General features: G+C 39.7%; 4 protein-coding genes across 14 annotated transcripts in view; 3 read left to right on the top strand and 1 right to left on the bottom strand.

Moving 5' to 3' along the window:
- The window catches only part of Prosap (SH3 and multiple ankyrin repeat domains prosap), a 79,642-nt gene that overhangs the window by 33,264 nt on the left and 33,268 nt on the right, over positions 1–13,110 (bottom strand). For all 8 annotated transcript variants that reach the window (XM_089470517.1, XM_089470513.1, XM_089470515.1 and 5 more), the window contains exon 2: positions 5,632–6,129. In XM_089470517.1, the coding sequence (XP_089326643.1) occupies positions 5,632–5,808 (177 nt within the window). In that variant the 5' untranslated portion in view covers positions 5,809–6,129. The remainder of the gene's footprint in view (positions 1–5,631; positions 6,130–13,110) is intronic.
- LOC149268833 (uncharacterized) lies at positions 2,203–3,647 on the top strand. Its single transcript, XM_089470523.1, has 4 exons — positions 2,203–2,773; positions 2,845–2,951; positions 3,270–3,402; positions 3,467–3,647. The coding sequence occupies exons 1-4, from the start codon at positions 2,647–2,649 to the stop codon at positions 3,526–3,528; spliced, it is 429 nt and encodes a 142-aa protein (XP_089326649.1). The 5' UTR covers positions 2,203–2,646; the 3' UTR covers positions 3,529–3,647.
- Positions 3,488–4,330, top strand: LOC108616963 (uncharacterized). Of its 4 annotated transcripts, none has more exons than XM_089470525.1 (4): positions 3,488–3,776; positions 3,838–3,929; positions 3,996–4,131; positions 4,191–4,326. In XM_089470525.1, the coding sequence occupies exons 1-4, from the start codon at positions 3,653–3,655 to the stop codon at positions 4,247–4,249; spliced, it is 411 nt and encodes a 136-aa protein (XP_089326651.1). In that variant the 5' UTR covers positions 3,488–3,652; the 3' UTR covers positions 4,250–4,326. The 4 variants fall into 4 exon arrangements, with proteins under 4 accessions (XP_089326651.1, XP_017867994.1, XP_017867995.1 ...); XM_018012505.2 differs by having other exon boundaries at positions 3,489–3,776; positions 4,002–4,131; positions 4,182–4,321; XM_018012504.2 differs by having other exon boundaries at positions 3,507–3,776; positions 4,182–4,321.
- LOC108616962 (uncharacterized) lies at positions 4,344–5,326 on the top strand. The gene is made up of 3 exons (XM_018012503.2): positions 4,344–4,826; positions 4,906–5,029; positions 5,093–5,326. The coding sequence occupies exons 1-3, from the start codon at positions 4,560–4,562 to the stop codon at positions 5,182–5,184; spliced, it is 483 nt and encodes a 160-aa protein (XP_017867992.1). The 5' UTR covers positions 4,344–4,559; the 3' UTR covers positions 5,185–5,326.

Genomic DNA, 13,110 nt, shown 5'->3' on the forward strand with positions numbered 1-13,110 from the left:
ATCCAAACAAATGGGGCTCAGCAGAACTGGGCTGCTGGTGAATTGCAAATATTTGTGCGCTGATAGCACCTTTCGCACTTTCGGAATTGAAGCACACATTCAATAAATAATTCTGCAAATTGCGTGCGAGCATTATGAATTCTTGTTTATGGCAGTTGTAAGTGCTTCGGCCAACAAAGGCGATAAGATACTCACGTCTAACAAGTATATATAAATACTTTTATATGTATAAAGTAACGGAAAGAGAGAGAGAGAGAGAAGAGCGGCGCCCAAGGCGGAAGTATTTAATTCAGATCCATCATGAGTCCATTGTGAAATGTTGAAACACACGCGACTCCAATTATATTTGATGTGTTTTTAAGCTCGTTTAAGAAACGAAAAACATAAATTAGTTGTTGGTGTTTAGAATGCTTATAGCGTAGATGCTTCTTTTAGTTATAACCGAAGTTCGCAAAATTTTCGCCCTTTTGCCCCCTAATTAAATTTATCCACCTCGCATATTTCTTAATTGTCGCTAGACATCATAATTTCACATACTTTCTAAACTAAATATTAGTTTATTAGTTTGGGTTTATTAGTCTTGAAGCAGGCTCTGCGACAGGCTTTTTGCCTCACTTTATCTGCAGTTATGATGTCAAGCATCAAGAATCTTATCTGATTCATAAATCGACTTATCTTTTTGGGCTTATAAATGTCTCGGACAAATTCCAAGGCATTGATTCACATGTGTTAACAGACTATCGACCTTCCTAAGTCGCAAAACTGTTGGCAGCTAAATGAGGCTACAATTCGACAACTTGGCCAATCTCACGTTCGCTCAACAGCTATTCTTTCGCCATGTCATGACTTGGGCCACACTCACGACACTCACGCTTCTCATATGTACGGCTGGACACCCACATGCCGTTATGCAAAACTAGCGTTTCGCTCTCAGCTCAGCTCTGCAATGCACTTGACACAGACACCCAAAAAAGAAAAACGAAACCCCCGCACGCCCCTCTCTCAAAAACAAACAAATGCAACGCCCGCTTCAAATTGTCTCTGTCAAAAGCTGTCGTTGTCGTTCTTGTTGCGCTTGTCGCTGTTTTATTGAGTGAACCCGGTCCATGCAATTAGCTGGAGGTCGTTTGTTCAGCCAACATGTTGGCTCAATGTGTTAGCCGTTGTTGACGTTGATGTTGAATTGGGTGCGGAGCGATCCCAGCCGACAGACAGGCGGCGGGTCGACAGTGTTTTGGCCACAATTTGTTAAACAAATTGTTATTAAACTATTCAAAGTTCGCCAATTGATTGGCCATTGTGTCAAGTTAATTGCAAATCACTAACAAAAAAGCTCCACAAAAATATATATTTATATAGCAACTGCGGCAGGCTTGTTCCTGGACCCTTTTCCAAACTGGTTTCAATTTGACTGACTAGATTTTCTTTTTATACCCTGAACCCATTGAAAATGGGAAATCAGGGTATAATGGTTTTGTGAAAAGTATGTAACAGGCAGAAGGAATCATCGCAGACCCCATAAAGTATATATATTCTTGATCAGCACGACGAGCTGAGTCGATATAGCCCTGAATCAGCAAAAGAATCTCAGAAGATATAAGAGCTAGAGAGCTGAAATTTGGCATGCATACTCGTGTATACCATAGGCAGTACAAGTTTGCTTTATTTTTTCGATAACTCGTCCGATAACTTTTTTATCGAGAATAATCGAAAAATCGACTTGGTTTTTTCAGCATAATTTTAACACTTTTAGACCTGGAGACTTCATATTTGGGTTGTATATAAAGTTAGTGGATACAAAGATTTTGTAATTTGCAGATTTTGGATACCACGCCCCCTTCTCCCCCAATTTGTAAAAGTACTAGTACTAGTACTTTTCAAGTACTAGAGACTTGTGCTTTGGAATGTACACATATTTTAACCATATGATTACGCTCTGAAAGTTTCATTAAGATCGTATGTCTACAAAAGAAATTATTCAACAAATAAATTCTCATATTATTGCCCACATTGCAGCGCAGCCCAAGCGCAGTCGCTGCTAACTGCGCAGTCAGCAGAGCACGTGCTTATAAGTGCATGTGTATGTATGTGTGCATAAAAGAAGTCCAGACTGATTAGAATATCAGCTTGGAGGGTTCAGGGTATCTCCTAGTCGAGCAGTCTCGACTGGAGCCTTCTTACTTGTTTCTTTTTTTCGTTGTGCTTTTGCTTTTGTTTTTGCTTTGGGACAGACTGTCATTCAATTGTCAATATCTGCGCGGCTCGATCGCTGATCGTCACGACTTGCTGCCTTTTGGCTGTCTCGCGCGCACTCGGAAATTGGTTTTGCATTGAACTTCAATTGAAATTTGCGCCAGCCTGGGCCTCGGCCATGGCCATGGGCGTGGCAACTGGCAGCTGGCAACTGGCGCACGTGGCAGCTGAGCTGAGCTGAGCTTCATAATTCAGAAGAAAGTTGAACTATATATAAAGTGAGCTCAAATTAATTGAGTGGAAAATGCATTTGCCATAGACTTGCAAAAGGAGTGTGGATCGGGTGATAGTTTGATTTGATTCTAATGTATATAAATAGCAGGCATCTACATAATATTTACGAATCATATATCGAAGCAATCAGAGATTTTGTGCCACTAAATAATTAACAAAATGCTGAACAAATTTTTGTGCTGCATTAACCTGCGCACCGGCTGCATCATAATAGCCGTGACCATGATAGTAATGTACGGCTCCACTCTGATAGTCACGACGCTCTTTTTGAACAACAAGGTGTCAGGTAAGCGTTCGTCATGTGCTTTAAACATAGACGTCTACAGGACTTTTAACTGCCCTCTTTTTAACTCATAGAGGCGTTAGTCAATCCATATCTGGACCGCGAAGTACAGTTACGTGTGCTCGTAACATCTTCGATTTTAGCAACGAGCGCTATCCTCTTTCTCGTTGGCGTGTTAATTGTAAGGAATATAATCCGTATTGTACTTTCATTCCTGCTTTAATCTGTTGGTATTTGTTATTGGTATCTGCTGCTGATTGTACGTCAATATCTCTGTAAATATTTACAAGTACCTTGTAATTAAAGCTTCTGTGAATGCAGCTGTGTATCAGTATCTATGTTATTTATATAGCCGTTGCTATACATAAATATTTATATTGGTTATGTATATTTATAACTGTCCATATCAATAATTACTATTGCTAACTGTCTGCCATTGTCATTATATTATTATATTCGATATGAGTGCAACTCAATATTTCTGACTTTTCATCTGCAGAAAAATATGTTTTTCATCATTCCCTGGCTGTTTGTCGCTTGTATCCACATCGTTGCTATGTTTGTCACATTCGTTTTGTTTATTAGCTTCATGGGACCTCTCCTTCTAATACTTTTGTTGGCATTGTCACTGGGTGAGTAAACGTACTAGATGTCTAATTAAACATAATTTGATCAAATTATTCCTTTCCGTGACAGTTATTTACACATATTTATGGGTTGTTGTTCTATCATATTTTTTTGTACTGATTTACCATTGATGTTTCCAATATTAGTCCGTTATCATATTTTACTCAGCTTTGCTCAGCATTCAGAGTCAGAAAACTTTAGGCAAGTTCAAAATCAGAAGTCTTAAAATTTTCCTATGTTCATCCAAATTGGAAAATGACCACTAAGACCTGTTGCTTCTGCGTGCCCTTGCCCACTTGTAGCTTGGGCATCGGAATATTCTTCATCTGTTTTTTCTTCTGCGAAATGGCTTTCCTCGGCCAAAGAGGCATTTTTATCTGTAAGTGTATCTGATCTTCCCAATACGTATAGCATGTTGATTTCCACACTGTACTTTATAGACTCGAAAGCCGATATTTGGGATTATGTGCAGTCGGCCATTTTAACGGTCGGCATTATCAGCTGCATTATTTTGATCTGTGGGGTTTACAAGGTAAGGCGTGTCTTTTATACCTATAATAGTCGTAAGATATGCGTTACAATAACCGACTAATGTCAGCATAAGCGATGCGCCTTTCTTTTCTGGGTAATCATTTTTGCGATCATTTTCATATTATACATGGCAATGTTCATTATCGATTTGGTCGTTTATAAATATATATTGACGGGCATACTATTGCAACTGGCTATAATAAGTAAGTCGTTGTATTATCTTATTAAACTAATATGTTTACCCCTTTATCAGTAATTTTAGCTATTTCTATTATGGTTGTGTACACCAACTACACTCACCTGAAAAACGAAGATCTATAAATTTGTCAGTGATATTTTTCCAAAAATTTTCTACATTTTTATTGAAAATTGTTAATGACATAAAACGCGTATGAAAGACATTTGTTACTCTAATGTATACAGTTGGCTGTTTACATTTTGTAGTAGTACTCAGAGCATGAGCATTTTCATTTGAGAAAAGAAACACAGGCGTTAACTGTGTGTATTTACTAAAAGATAATACTTGGATTTTCATCCAAATATTCCAAGTTTATTTCAAAATTAAGCGTCGACCGAGAAAGCCCGAAACGAGATAATACACTAATTAGTTCGCAATTCAATTGAATTCACGATGGCTTGTCGCTGCAAGTACTTTATCAAAATACTGAACAAATGCTGCTTCTGCTTCTCGCTGCGCACAGGCACGCTGCTATTGGGCTGCATATTCCTGACCTGGTTCGTCTACCTGTGCCTGGGCAGTGCCTTCATGATGGAGTGCATCTTCCCCAACGAATACCAGCGGGAGACAGTAGGTCCCCCGGCAGCGCCAAAGACTACCATGGTCTTTTCGTTCTTCGGTATCATTGCATCCGCAATGGTCTGCATGGGTGTGCACAATGTAAGTATACGATAAGAAAGAGACTAGCTATATAACAGACTAGCTATATAATGCTATTATTGAAATTTGACTTTCACAGAATAATGAGCTGCTATTCGTACCGTTTTTGGTGCTAACTCCGATCTATATTTTTGTCCACGTACTGGCCATGATCATCTACAACTTTGTCTGGGTCATTATTGCCCTCTTTATTATCACAATATGTAAGTGCACGATTCAAAGTCATTCCAAATCATTTAGTACTGATCCCCATTTACTTTACCCAGTTGTATTAATCTACGCATGGATTATAATCTATTCGTACTTCTCGGAACTGCGCTATGCCTACGATGATGAGCTACCCCATACGTATATCTGAAAATTCAATAACTAAATTCTTCCGTCGGTGCGGCTTTCCTTTCTGGTATGGTTTTGATGTAATACAAATTAAGCGTGTGAACCTACAGACAGTTAACTATCAGAAGTAAAACAGATAGATAATTGAGTCTAAAACAAATCTATTACAATACATAGACTTCTTTGGGGATGTGGATTGACTGACTGACTTACTGATGATATGCTTACATCATACACTGTTACGCTCGGGAATCAATATATTATGAGTACAGCAAGGCTACTGGATGATTCTACTGGCAAATGTACAGAATACTTATTAGGGAAACGCTCGGACTGGGTTTTTAGGGGGTTTTCTTTTACAACTTTCTATTTACACGACTCTCTGGCTGTCATGCTTGATGCGTCGCATGCGGGTTGATCTGGTTGTCTATATACTATGAGGGGAACTGAAGCTGAAGTTCGAACTCACCTTCGGTAAAGAGGCCAACACCTGCTGCTTGACATCCCAGACGAGTCGCTCCGATGGGAACTGCAGACACTTGTAGACATTCAGCTCCGGCACATGGATGCGCACCAGTAGCCAGCCATCCCGTGGCTCCGGCGGCGGCTCATCGTCAAACGCACCCGGCCCGGACGTGCTGTCCATGTTGGCCGGGTTCTGTTTGACTTTGGGCGTGGGTGGGTGATACGTCGTAATTTTGACGGCTTTTCGCGCACAGCGTCACAGTGAAAGAAAAAAAAGTTACCTGTGGCTCCAGGCAAGTTTTTTTTGTTTTTCGTTTTCTAGTCTTGTCAGATTAATTCTATTTGCAGTTCGTTTTTTTCGTTGATATCTCGAAAATGTTATCGATTGAACATTTATTTGATTGAGCTGCCCGTGGCTATTAGCTGAAAATCGTTTCGCGTGGACATTTCCTTATGGCTCTTCCATTCACTTGACAGCTTAACAATTGGAATGTACATCATGCTGAAGAGAGAAGAGAGAGAAGGGAAACTATATAGATAAGAGCATTGTAAATTCATAAAGAAACGTGCCTAATAAAAAACTAGATAAAGTTCAAGACTGAATTACTTATTGCTGAATGATATATTAGTAATTTACAATCACAGATCGAGGAATGAAATATAATTTTTATACATTAATTATACGTTAATTTGTACTCTTTTTCTCCAAGTGTAGCCAGTCTTGGAGCTCAGTCCGTATCAGCTGTGAGTGCTTAAGCAACCACACAAGACGTCAAATGCGTTGTCACACAGCATTCGTTTGACGCAAAAAAACTTAATTTGTAAATTGGTTTACTTTTCTCAGCGCTCTCGCTCTCGGCGTCGCTCCCCCGCTCTGGGCCAGTCAGGCAGTCTGTCAATCGGTCGCTGTCATTGTGTCAGTCGCACAAACACTTCCCCAAAAGCCCCATAAATTGCCAAGGCGGGCAAAAAGCAGGCACATTCAACATTCAACGCTCAGCATTCGCAGTTGTTGTTGCTGCGGCTGATTACTCTCTGATATTGACATTTTATGGCTGCAACAGTTGAAGTTGCTGCAATTATGCACAAATTAAATTCACACGCTAACCTCAAAAGCAAGAAAAACTGGAAGGCTATTTATTTTTTTAATGACGTGAAAATGTGTGTCAATGCACTCACAGTGTATTAGTAATTGGCCGATACTTTATTAGAAAAGTTGCGGGTGATAAAAGAGTGGCTCAACCGCCATCTTTAACTGGAACGAAAGTCTGCAATCTCTATGAAATGGTCTAATTGGTCATTTTGGATAATTAATAAAAACAAACAACCATTAGTAACGTAAAGCATATATATATGCTAAGCAAACAGTGCATACGAAGTACATTAAAATAAAAGGTAACTGAAATTTATCTTCTTTACAAATCACTGCAGCTAAATTATTAGTTCTCGGAACTCTTCAAAATAGAACATTTAATTATCTGCCTCGTAAATCGCTAAATTGCGCCCAAACGCTTCAGATAGTTTCAGTCGACCTATTTCTAGACTAGAAATAAGTCATGTTCAAGAACCTTCAAGTAGAAAGCAAATTTGAAAGTGAGCCGAGCTATTTTTTAAGTAGTAGGAAACAGAAACAAGCACACACACACACATACAAGCATTTACCTAGTTCAGTCACCCAAAGAAAAAAAAAAAAACAACAGCACGACAGTTGGAAAGATGTCACGGTCAAGAAACTGTGTTTACTTTGCCGAAATACATAAATTAAATATATTTAAACAAGTGGGCTGAAAACAAAAGCCACTCACCTTGGCCACCCACCTGTCAATCAAAATAGCAACACAAAAACCCAAGTGAAAATTATCAATAGCCCAACAATTTGAAAATTTCAGACGCAGCTATCAAACATGGCCAAGGCAACGCCAGAGGCAGAGGCAAAGCCTACGGCGAGGGCAATTGATATGCCTAATGAGCTGGCATTAAGGGGCCGTCACGATCCTCTATCCCTCTCTCGCCCTGATAAACTGATAAGAGTTTCGGGGCGACAAAGTAAACACAACTTTTAATTAGCAGCACTTGTCACATCACGCATTACGCATACGCCACGTGGACTCAAAAGTCGTTCAACTTAATTAAAAAATCAGCCTGCCCAGCGCGACGATATCTATGCAATAATCTTTTTCTGTGGCACAAGCTTATCAGCTGCAGCATTAGATGTAGAGGAAGTTGAAATTCGATTGTGACTCTGGGAGGAGCTATTACTATTATGGTATTTAATATGCAGAATAAATAAATTTGTATTTAGTGTTAGCCTGTCTTTGAATTCGTAATTAAACTTCTTATTCATATATTTATATAATTTCTACAAGTCATAAATTGATTTCCAGTTTCTAAAACATTCCAGCTTAAAAGAAAACTCCAAGCCAGATCTAATTCTAGCTAAAATCGGATTATCACTTATATTCATTTTAGATTTGGAAATAAAATTGCTCCCATTCTAAGGCTAATAAGCACATGAATATATTGCCCAGCAGCTATGGTTGCAGCAGCATTTAAAGTTTGGCAAAGAAATCCCCTCTCTATCTCTCTCTCGCTATCTCTATCTATTTTCGTTTTGTTTCTCTGTCACTCGAAATTGAATTGAATTTCAGAAAAATCTCAGAGCTTAGCGCAAAGTTTAGCGCTGACATTTGCTGCACTTTTTATGGCCAGTCGCTCGCTTTTAATTGGAAAAGTTGCTAACCCCACGTTTGCTTTTCCCATCCACGCCCACCTACCAACGTCCACGCCAGGCCCGTCTCCCAACTGTCCAACTTGGCCAATACATTTTTTTAATCACAATTTAAAGTGCGCCGTGCTGATTTATTAATAGCGCAGAGCAGCAACAACTCAATTATCGCAATTATGGTGCGAACTGAAACACCAACAAAACGACCAAGGCAACAACCAACAACAAACAGCAACAATTGCACATTATGGCAATTTCCACAACAACTAAGTGCGGTGATTTTTCACTTAAAGCGCATAATTTTGCACAAATCCATTTCGGTTCGGATCCCCTTTGCCATGTTGACTTTGATTGAAAAATTATGTTTGACCTTTGCGCTTTGACATGCGCGCAAATCAAAATTTATGTTTGCTCTGTTTCGCCCATCCGCCGCCCCCATTATTCTCACACTCGCCCACTGGTCACTTCGTCCCAATTGCTTTGCTTGTACCTGACAGCTGTCAGTTAGTTATATTTGTTTCGACCGCCAGGTGGCGCGCAACAGCCAATTCTAGCCCTCATCCCCCCAGCTAAACTGACAGTTATTTGCTCTTCACGCCTGACAAGTCGCTTTCGTGTCGCCTGAGAGGGATTTCCAATTCATGATTTTGTGAAAATGTAAACCCTAAACAAGAAACCAACAAAGTTTTGGAAAAGTGAAGGCTGTCCGACTAAGAAATACCGTGCCCAACATTTACTATGAACCTTTTTGAGAGAGACAGTATATCTGAAACTTCTCTCAGAGTCATATCAGTTTCCAGCAAATTTGTAAATACATTTCCTACTACTTTTACAACTCTTTTTAACCATCTTCAATAGTTACAGCGTATAAAGTTGAGTCTTGTTGTATCAACCAACTTTGTGCATGCAAGTCGTACATATCTAAGCCATACTTATGGCCAAGTTGTAAAAGTTACGGCCAGGTTGTAAAACACGCTAAGCTCTTAAATTTGAGACAACCTCAACGCCCACTTGAGCAGCATCTGAGCTGTGAATGCACTAAAGTGCGCCCGCTTGTCGCACAGTTCAGCTTAAGTATTTGTGACACTTTCTGACAGCCAACGAAATTTGCCAAAAAGTCTGCAGAACAAAGTCTGAAGAGTGCCTTGCCCTGGCCTAATGCCCCCACCCCTCCCCCACACACACACAATATGCAGCTGCGGCTGTTCAGGGCACTCTCGAAAGACACTCGACTAAAATTATGCCACATCGAATGGATTTTTGTGGAAATTAGTTCCCTGACTGGCTAACTGACTAACTGACTGCCTGATAGACTGCTAGACTGATGGAATGACTGATGGCAGCCCAAGGGGCTCAGCCTGATTTCTGGGTCACTGTGCAACACTAAATGTCACGAGAGTGTGTGCCACAGTCAGCAGTCAGCAGTGAGCAGTGAGCAGCGCATGCATATTTTAAATTGCGTACAGCTTTAAAGCAAATTACTTTTGTCATTTTAATGACGATGCTTTAAATGAGGCTGCTGCTGCTGTTGTTGTTGCTGCTGCTGCTGCTGCTGCTGCAGGGGTTGGCCACCAATCTTCTCGGATGTTGCGCATTGTTTGCCTTGGCAACGCGGCACCAAATTGCCAACAAATAACTGCAACAAGGCAGCCACGCCCATCCACCCACGACTTAATAAATGCACAGTCGTTTTTGTCGAGGAGCTGCATAGTGGAACAGGCATTGAAAAAATACGCCTTTAATTGAGCTCGGTTTTTGTATTCAATGAAATCTCATAGTATTCAAAGTTTAGTTTAGTCTCCTTTGGAGCTTCGAATGGTAAATTCGTATGCTAAAGCTAAATTAGTAGGTTACCTTCATCTCAATCGCTAAAGAGATCAGCCACCTCTTGTCTTTAATTCAGAACTTGAAACTAGAAAGACCTAAAGTTAAAAGACCATAAGACCATTCATGCTCCAAGCCGAAGGTCCAGATTGCCACTGCTTAACTCTTCTTAAGTTAGTTTTAATTTGAGATTAATTATAATTTAAATTGAATAAGTCAATTATATTTACTCTATTATATACACAGATATTCCAATATGCTCCACTAAACAGAATACTTTAAACGCCACTAGTTTAATATATCACCTGCAGGTTTAGTCATATTGCCCCACTGTGCCGTATGCTGCTTTACAAATCGAATCGCCATTTTGTTTATGCGAGCATTCTGTGGTGCACTGGTGTGTGCACCGGAAACGGAAATGCGCACATAATTCTGTTAGAAAACGTGGCGCTGGCTACTAAGGAGCCGAACGCTATGCTCGCTTCTCATCTGGAATTCGAGCGATGCGCACACTTTAATTAAATAATATTAAATGCAATTTCGTTGTGAGCCTTTCATCCGAACAGCAACTGGAAACTGGGATTGGATTTTGTGTTGTAAACACAGCAAAACATGTCGCTCAACTTTATGGCAATGTCAAAGTTTCTTGGCTAATTTATTTTACTATTTTTTGTATTTTCATTCAAGGCAGCTGCCAAGGAGAAGAGGAAACAACAACAACAGTAACAACAACAGCAGCAGCAGCAGCGCGCAGCAAAGCAAATCTAAAGAAATACAAAAAAAGAACCCAAAACTTGTTTTCCAGTCACGTTCATTTTCAATCAAGTGGCATCATTATATGCCGAACAAACTGCAGAGAGAGAGAGAGAGAGAGGGAGAGAGGGCGACAGCGGTATCGTTTTAGAAAGAGAGAGAGCAACACTAATACAATAAGAAAATTAACTCTGACCCATGCGGTTAGCCAAGCCAGCGGCCACACATATGTGGCCCCAACGCTAGTTGCCCTCAACCCTTCTGCCTGTCAGTCTAAAGTCCCTCGAGCTGAATTCTTTGTCTAGCTGAGCTGCCTGTGGGGAATGCCAGAATTCTTGTTGGATTGATTACAGTTTAGTTGATGGCAGGAACCACAGCAAATTACGCTAAACTTGAGATACAAAACCGCACTCGATTTCCTCCTCAGTTTGCATCAAACAAAAAACTCGCTTCTGCCATTGACAACTGGGGCTTCTATTCATTGAAATTGTTTGATTGTTGTTTCGTCTGTTTCGAAAAAGAGCGTTCAAAAAGTTTCGACATGAGAATGAGGCAAACTTTTTTCTCGGTAGATTTGCTTTACCAAAAAAATGCTAACCAATAAACTAGATGCGCTTTGATGCTCCAGCCAAAATTTAAGCCAACAAGCTAAATAATCAAATACGTGGCTTTTGTTTAAAATTAAAAATGGTCTAGAGGGAAAGTATTTATATATTTGTTTCATGTCGATGATACAAATATATATCTGACTAGTTTATAAATGAAATTCAATACAAGTGTAGAATAAAATACCTATCAATATGATGGAATGAACGTTCAGAATTAGAAAAATTGATAGAGAGAAGGAGAGAGAAAGATAAACAGAAATATAAATACATTGAGAGTGTATGTGAGAGAGAGAGAGAGAATATAGATAGATAGTCAGAAAAAGAGATAAACAACTCAAATGCTTATATATTATATTCGAATATAAAATCAAATTTGATGTTAACAAGAATCTAATTTAGAGCAACATTTTGTAACTGCAAGACAAAATGCCAATTGGATTAAATGTACAACCAATTGGATTTCACAACTAGAGGTGAGCTTTATGGCCGTATTGCTCTACCTGGATTGGAGACTCACACACGAATTTCTTACTAATTTCAGCAACCGAATTACGTCACTGCGCACAAAATACGCCATTAAGTCAGAGACAGAGCAGCAAGATATTGAAATATATATACACGTATATATACATACAAATATAGTATAGTATGGCTCATATGTTAGCTTGTTGCTGCAATCAATGGAAATAAATTAAAATGCCGATTAAAAAAGAACAAAACTCTATGCAAATGTGGCGACTGCTTCGACCGGTTTAAGTGCAGTTCAGCTAAAAACAAACGACAGACAGTCAACACACACGGACACACGCACACAGACAACATTCGCCAAAACATTAAGAGAAATATATAATAAATGAAATCAAAACCCATTAAAATGCGAAAAAAAAAAAATAAATAAATAAGCAACAACAAAGCTGTTTATTAAAAACTTCATGTTACATTTTGCCAAGCAACTTGACCCGCTGTGCAGTGCTGCTCAAACTGTGGAGGGCAATTTGAATGAGCGTCAAGCAGTTTAATAGAAAACTGTTCGGAGCTGATAAAAGCTCAATTCTTGTCAGTTTCTTAATTTCTATTTAACGTGCAAATATTTTTCCTGTCAATTTAAGCGATAAACGTAATTTATTTGGCTTGCAGCAACAGCAACAGCCACGGCAACAACAAAAACAGCTCTTCAACAAGGCTAATTTCATATTTTCCGTCTGGCACTGGCCCTCTCGCTACAGCGTTCACCCTACACAAAACTGGCTGCAGGGCCATCAATCATACGCCATGTGAACAGCAGACGCCGCAGCAAAACCAGCAAAAACGCAAACGACAACGCAACTCAATGCACAGACGCCCGCACCTCCCCCTAAAAAGAGCTCAGCATAGTGTTGCGTCTATAGATCTGTGGGTGGCTACACACAGCACACACAAACACACACACACATCGAGCACACGTGTGCTACGTTGAAGAACGCCCACAGCCGAATGAAAATTGCATGCCAATTGGCAGCAGCGGCTAACAAATTTTCGCGCTAGCAAAAATAACAGCAAATGTCTTTACTTGCGGGCAAATTAACGTGCAGCC

Source organism: Drosophila arizonae, chromosome 5, assembly GCF_054131065.1.
Source record: "Drosophila arizonae isolate 15081-1271.41 chromosome 5, UAZ_ARI_1.0, whole genome shotgun sequence".
NCBI classification, from domain to species: domain Eukaryota; kingdom Metazoa; phylum Arthropoda; class Insecta; order Diptera; family Drosophilidae; genus Drosophila; species Drosophila arizonae.

Coding starts and splice junctions, on each gene's coding strand:
- LOC149268833 (XM_089470523.1), top strand. CDS start 2,647: ATGCTGAACAAATTTTTGTGCTGCATTAACCTGCGCACCGGCTGCATC. Junction 2,774..2,844: donor TTTGAACAACAAGGTGTCAG/GTAAGCGTTCGT, acceptor TTTAACTCATAG/AGGCGTTAGTCAATCCATAT. Junction 3,403..3,466: donor TTTGTTGGCATTGTCACTGG/GTGAGTAAACGT, acceptor TTTCCGTGACAG/TTATTTACACATATTTATGG.
- LOC108616963 (XM_018012504.2), top strand. CDS start 3,653: ATGACCACTAAGACCTGTTGCTTCTGCGTGCCCTTGCCCACTTGTAGC. Junction 3,777..3,837: donor CCAAAGAGGCATTTTTATCT/GTAAGTGTATCT, acceptor TGTACTTTATAG/ACTCGAAAGCCGATATTTGG. Junction 3,930..3,995: donor TGATCTGTGGGGTTTACAAG/GTAAGGCGTGTC, acceptor GACTAATGTCAG/CATAAGCGATGCGCCTTTCT.
- LOC108616962 (XM_018012503.2), top strand. CDS start 4,560: ATGGCTTGTCGCTGCAAGTACTTTATCAAAATACTGAACAAATGCTGC. Junction 4,827..4,905: donor TCTGCATGGGTGTGCACAAT/GTAAGTATACGA, acceptor TGACTTTCACAG/AATAATGAGCTGCTATTCGT. Junction 5,030..5,092: donor CCTCTTTATTATCACAATAT/GTAAGTGCACGA, acceptor TACTTTACCCAG/TTGTATTAATCTACGCATGG.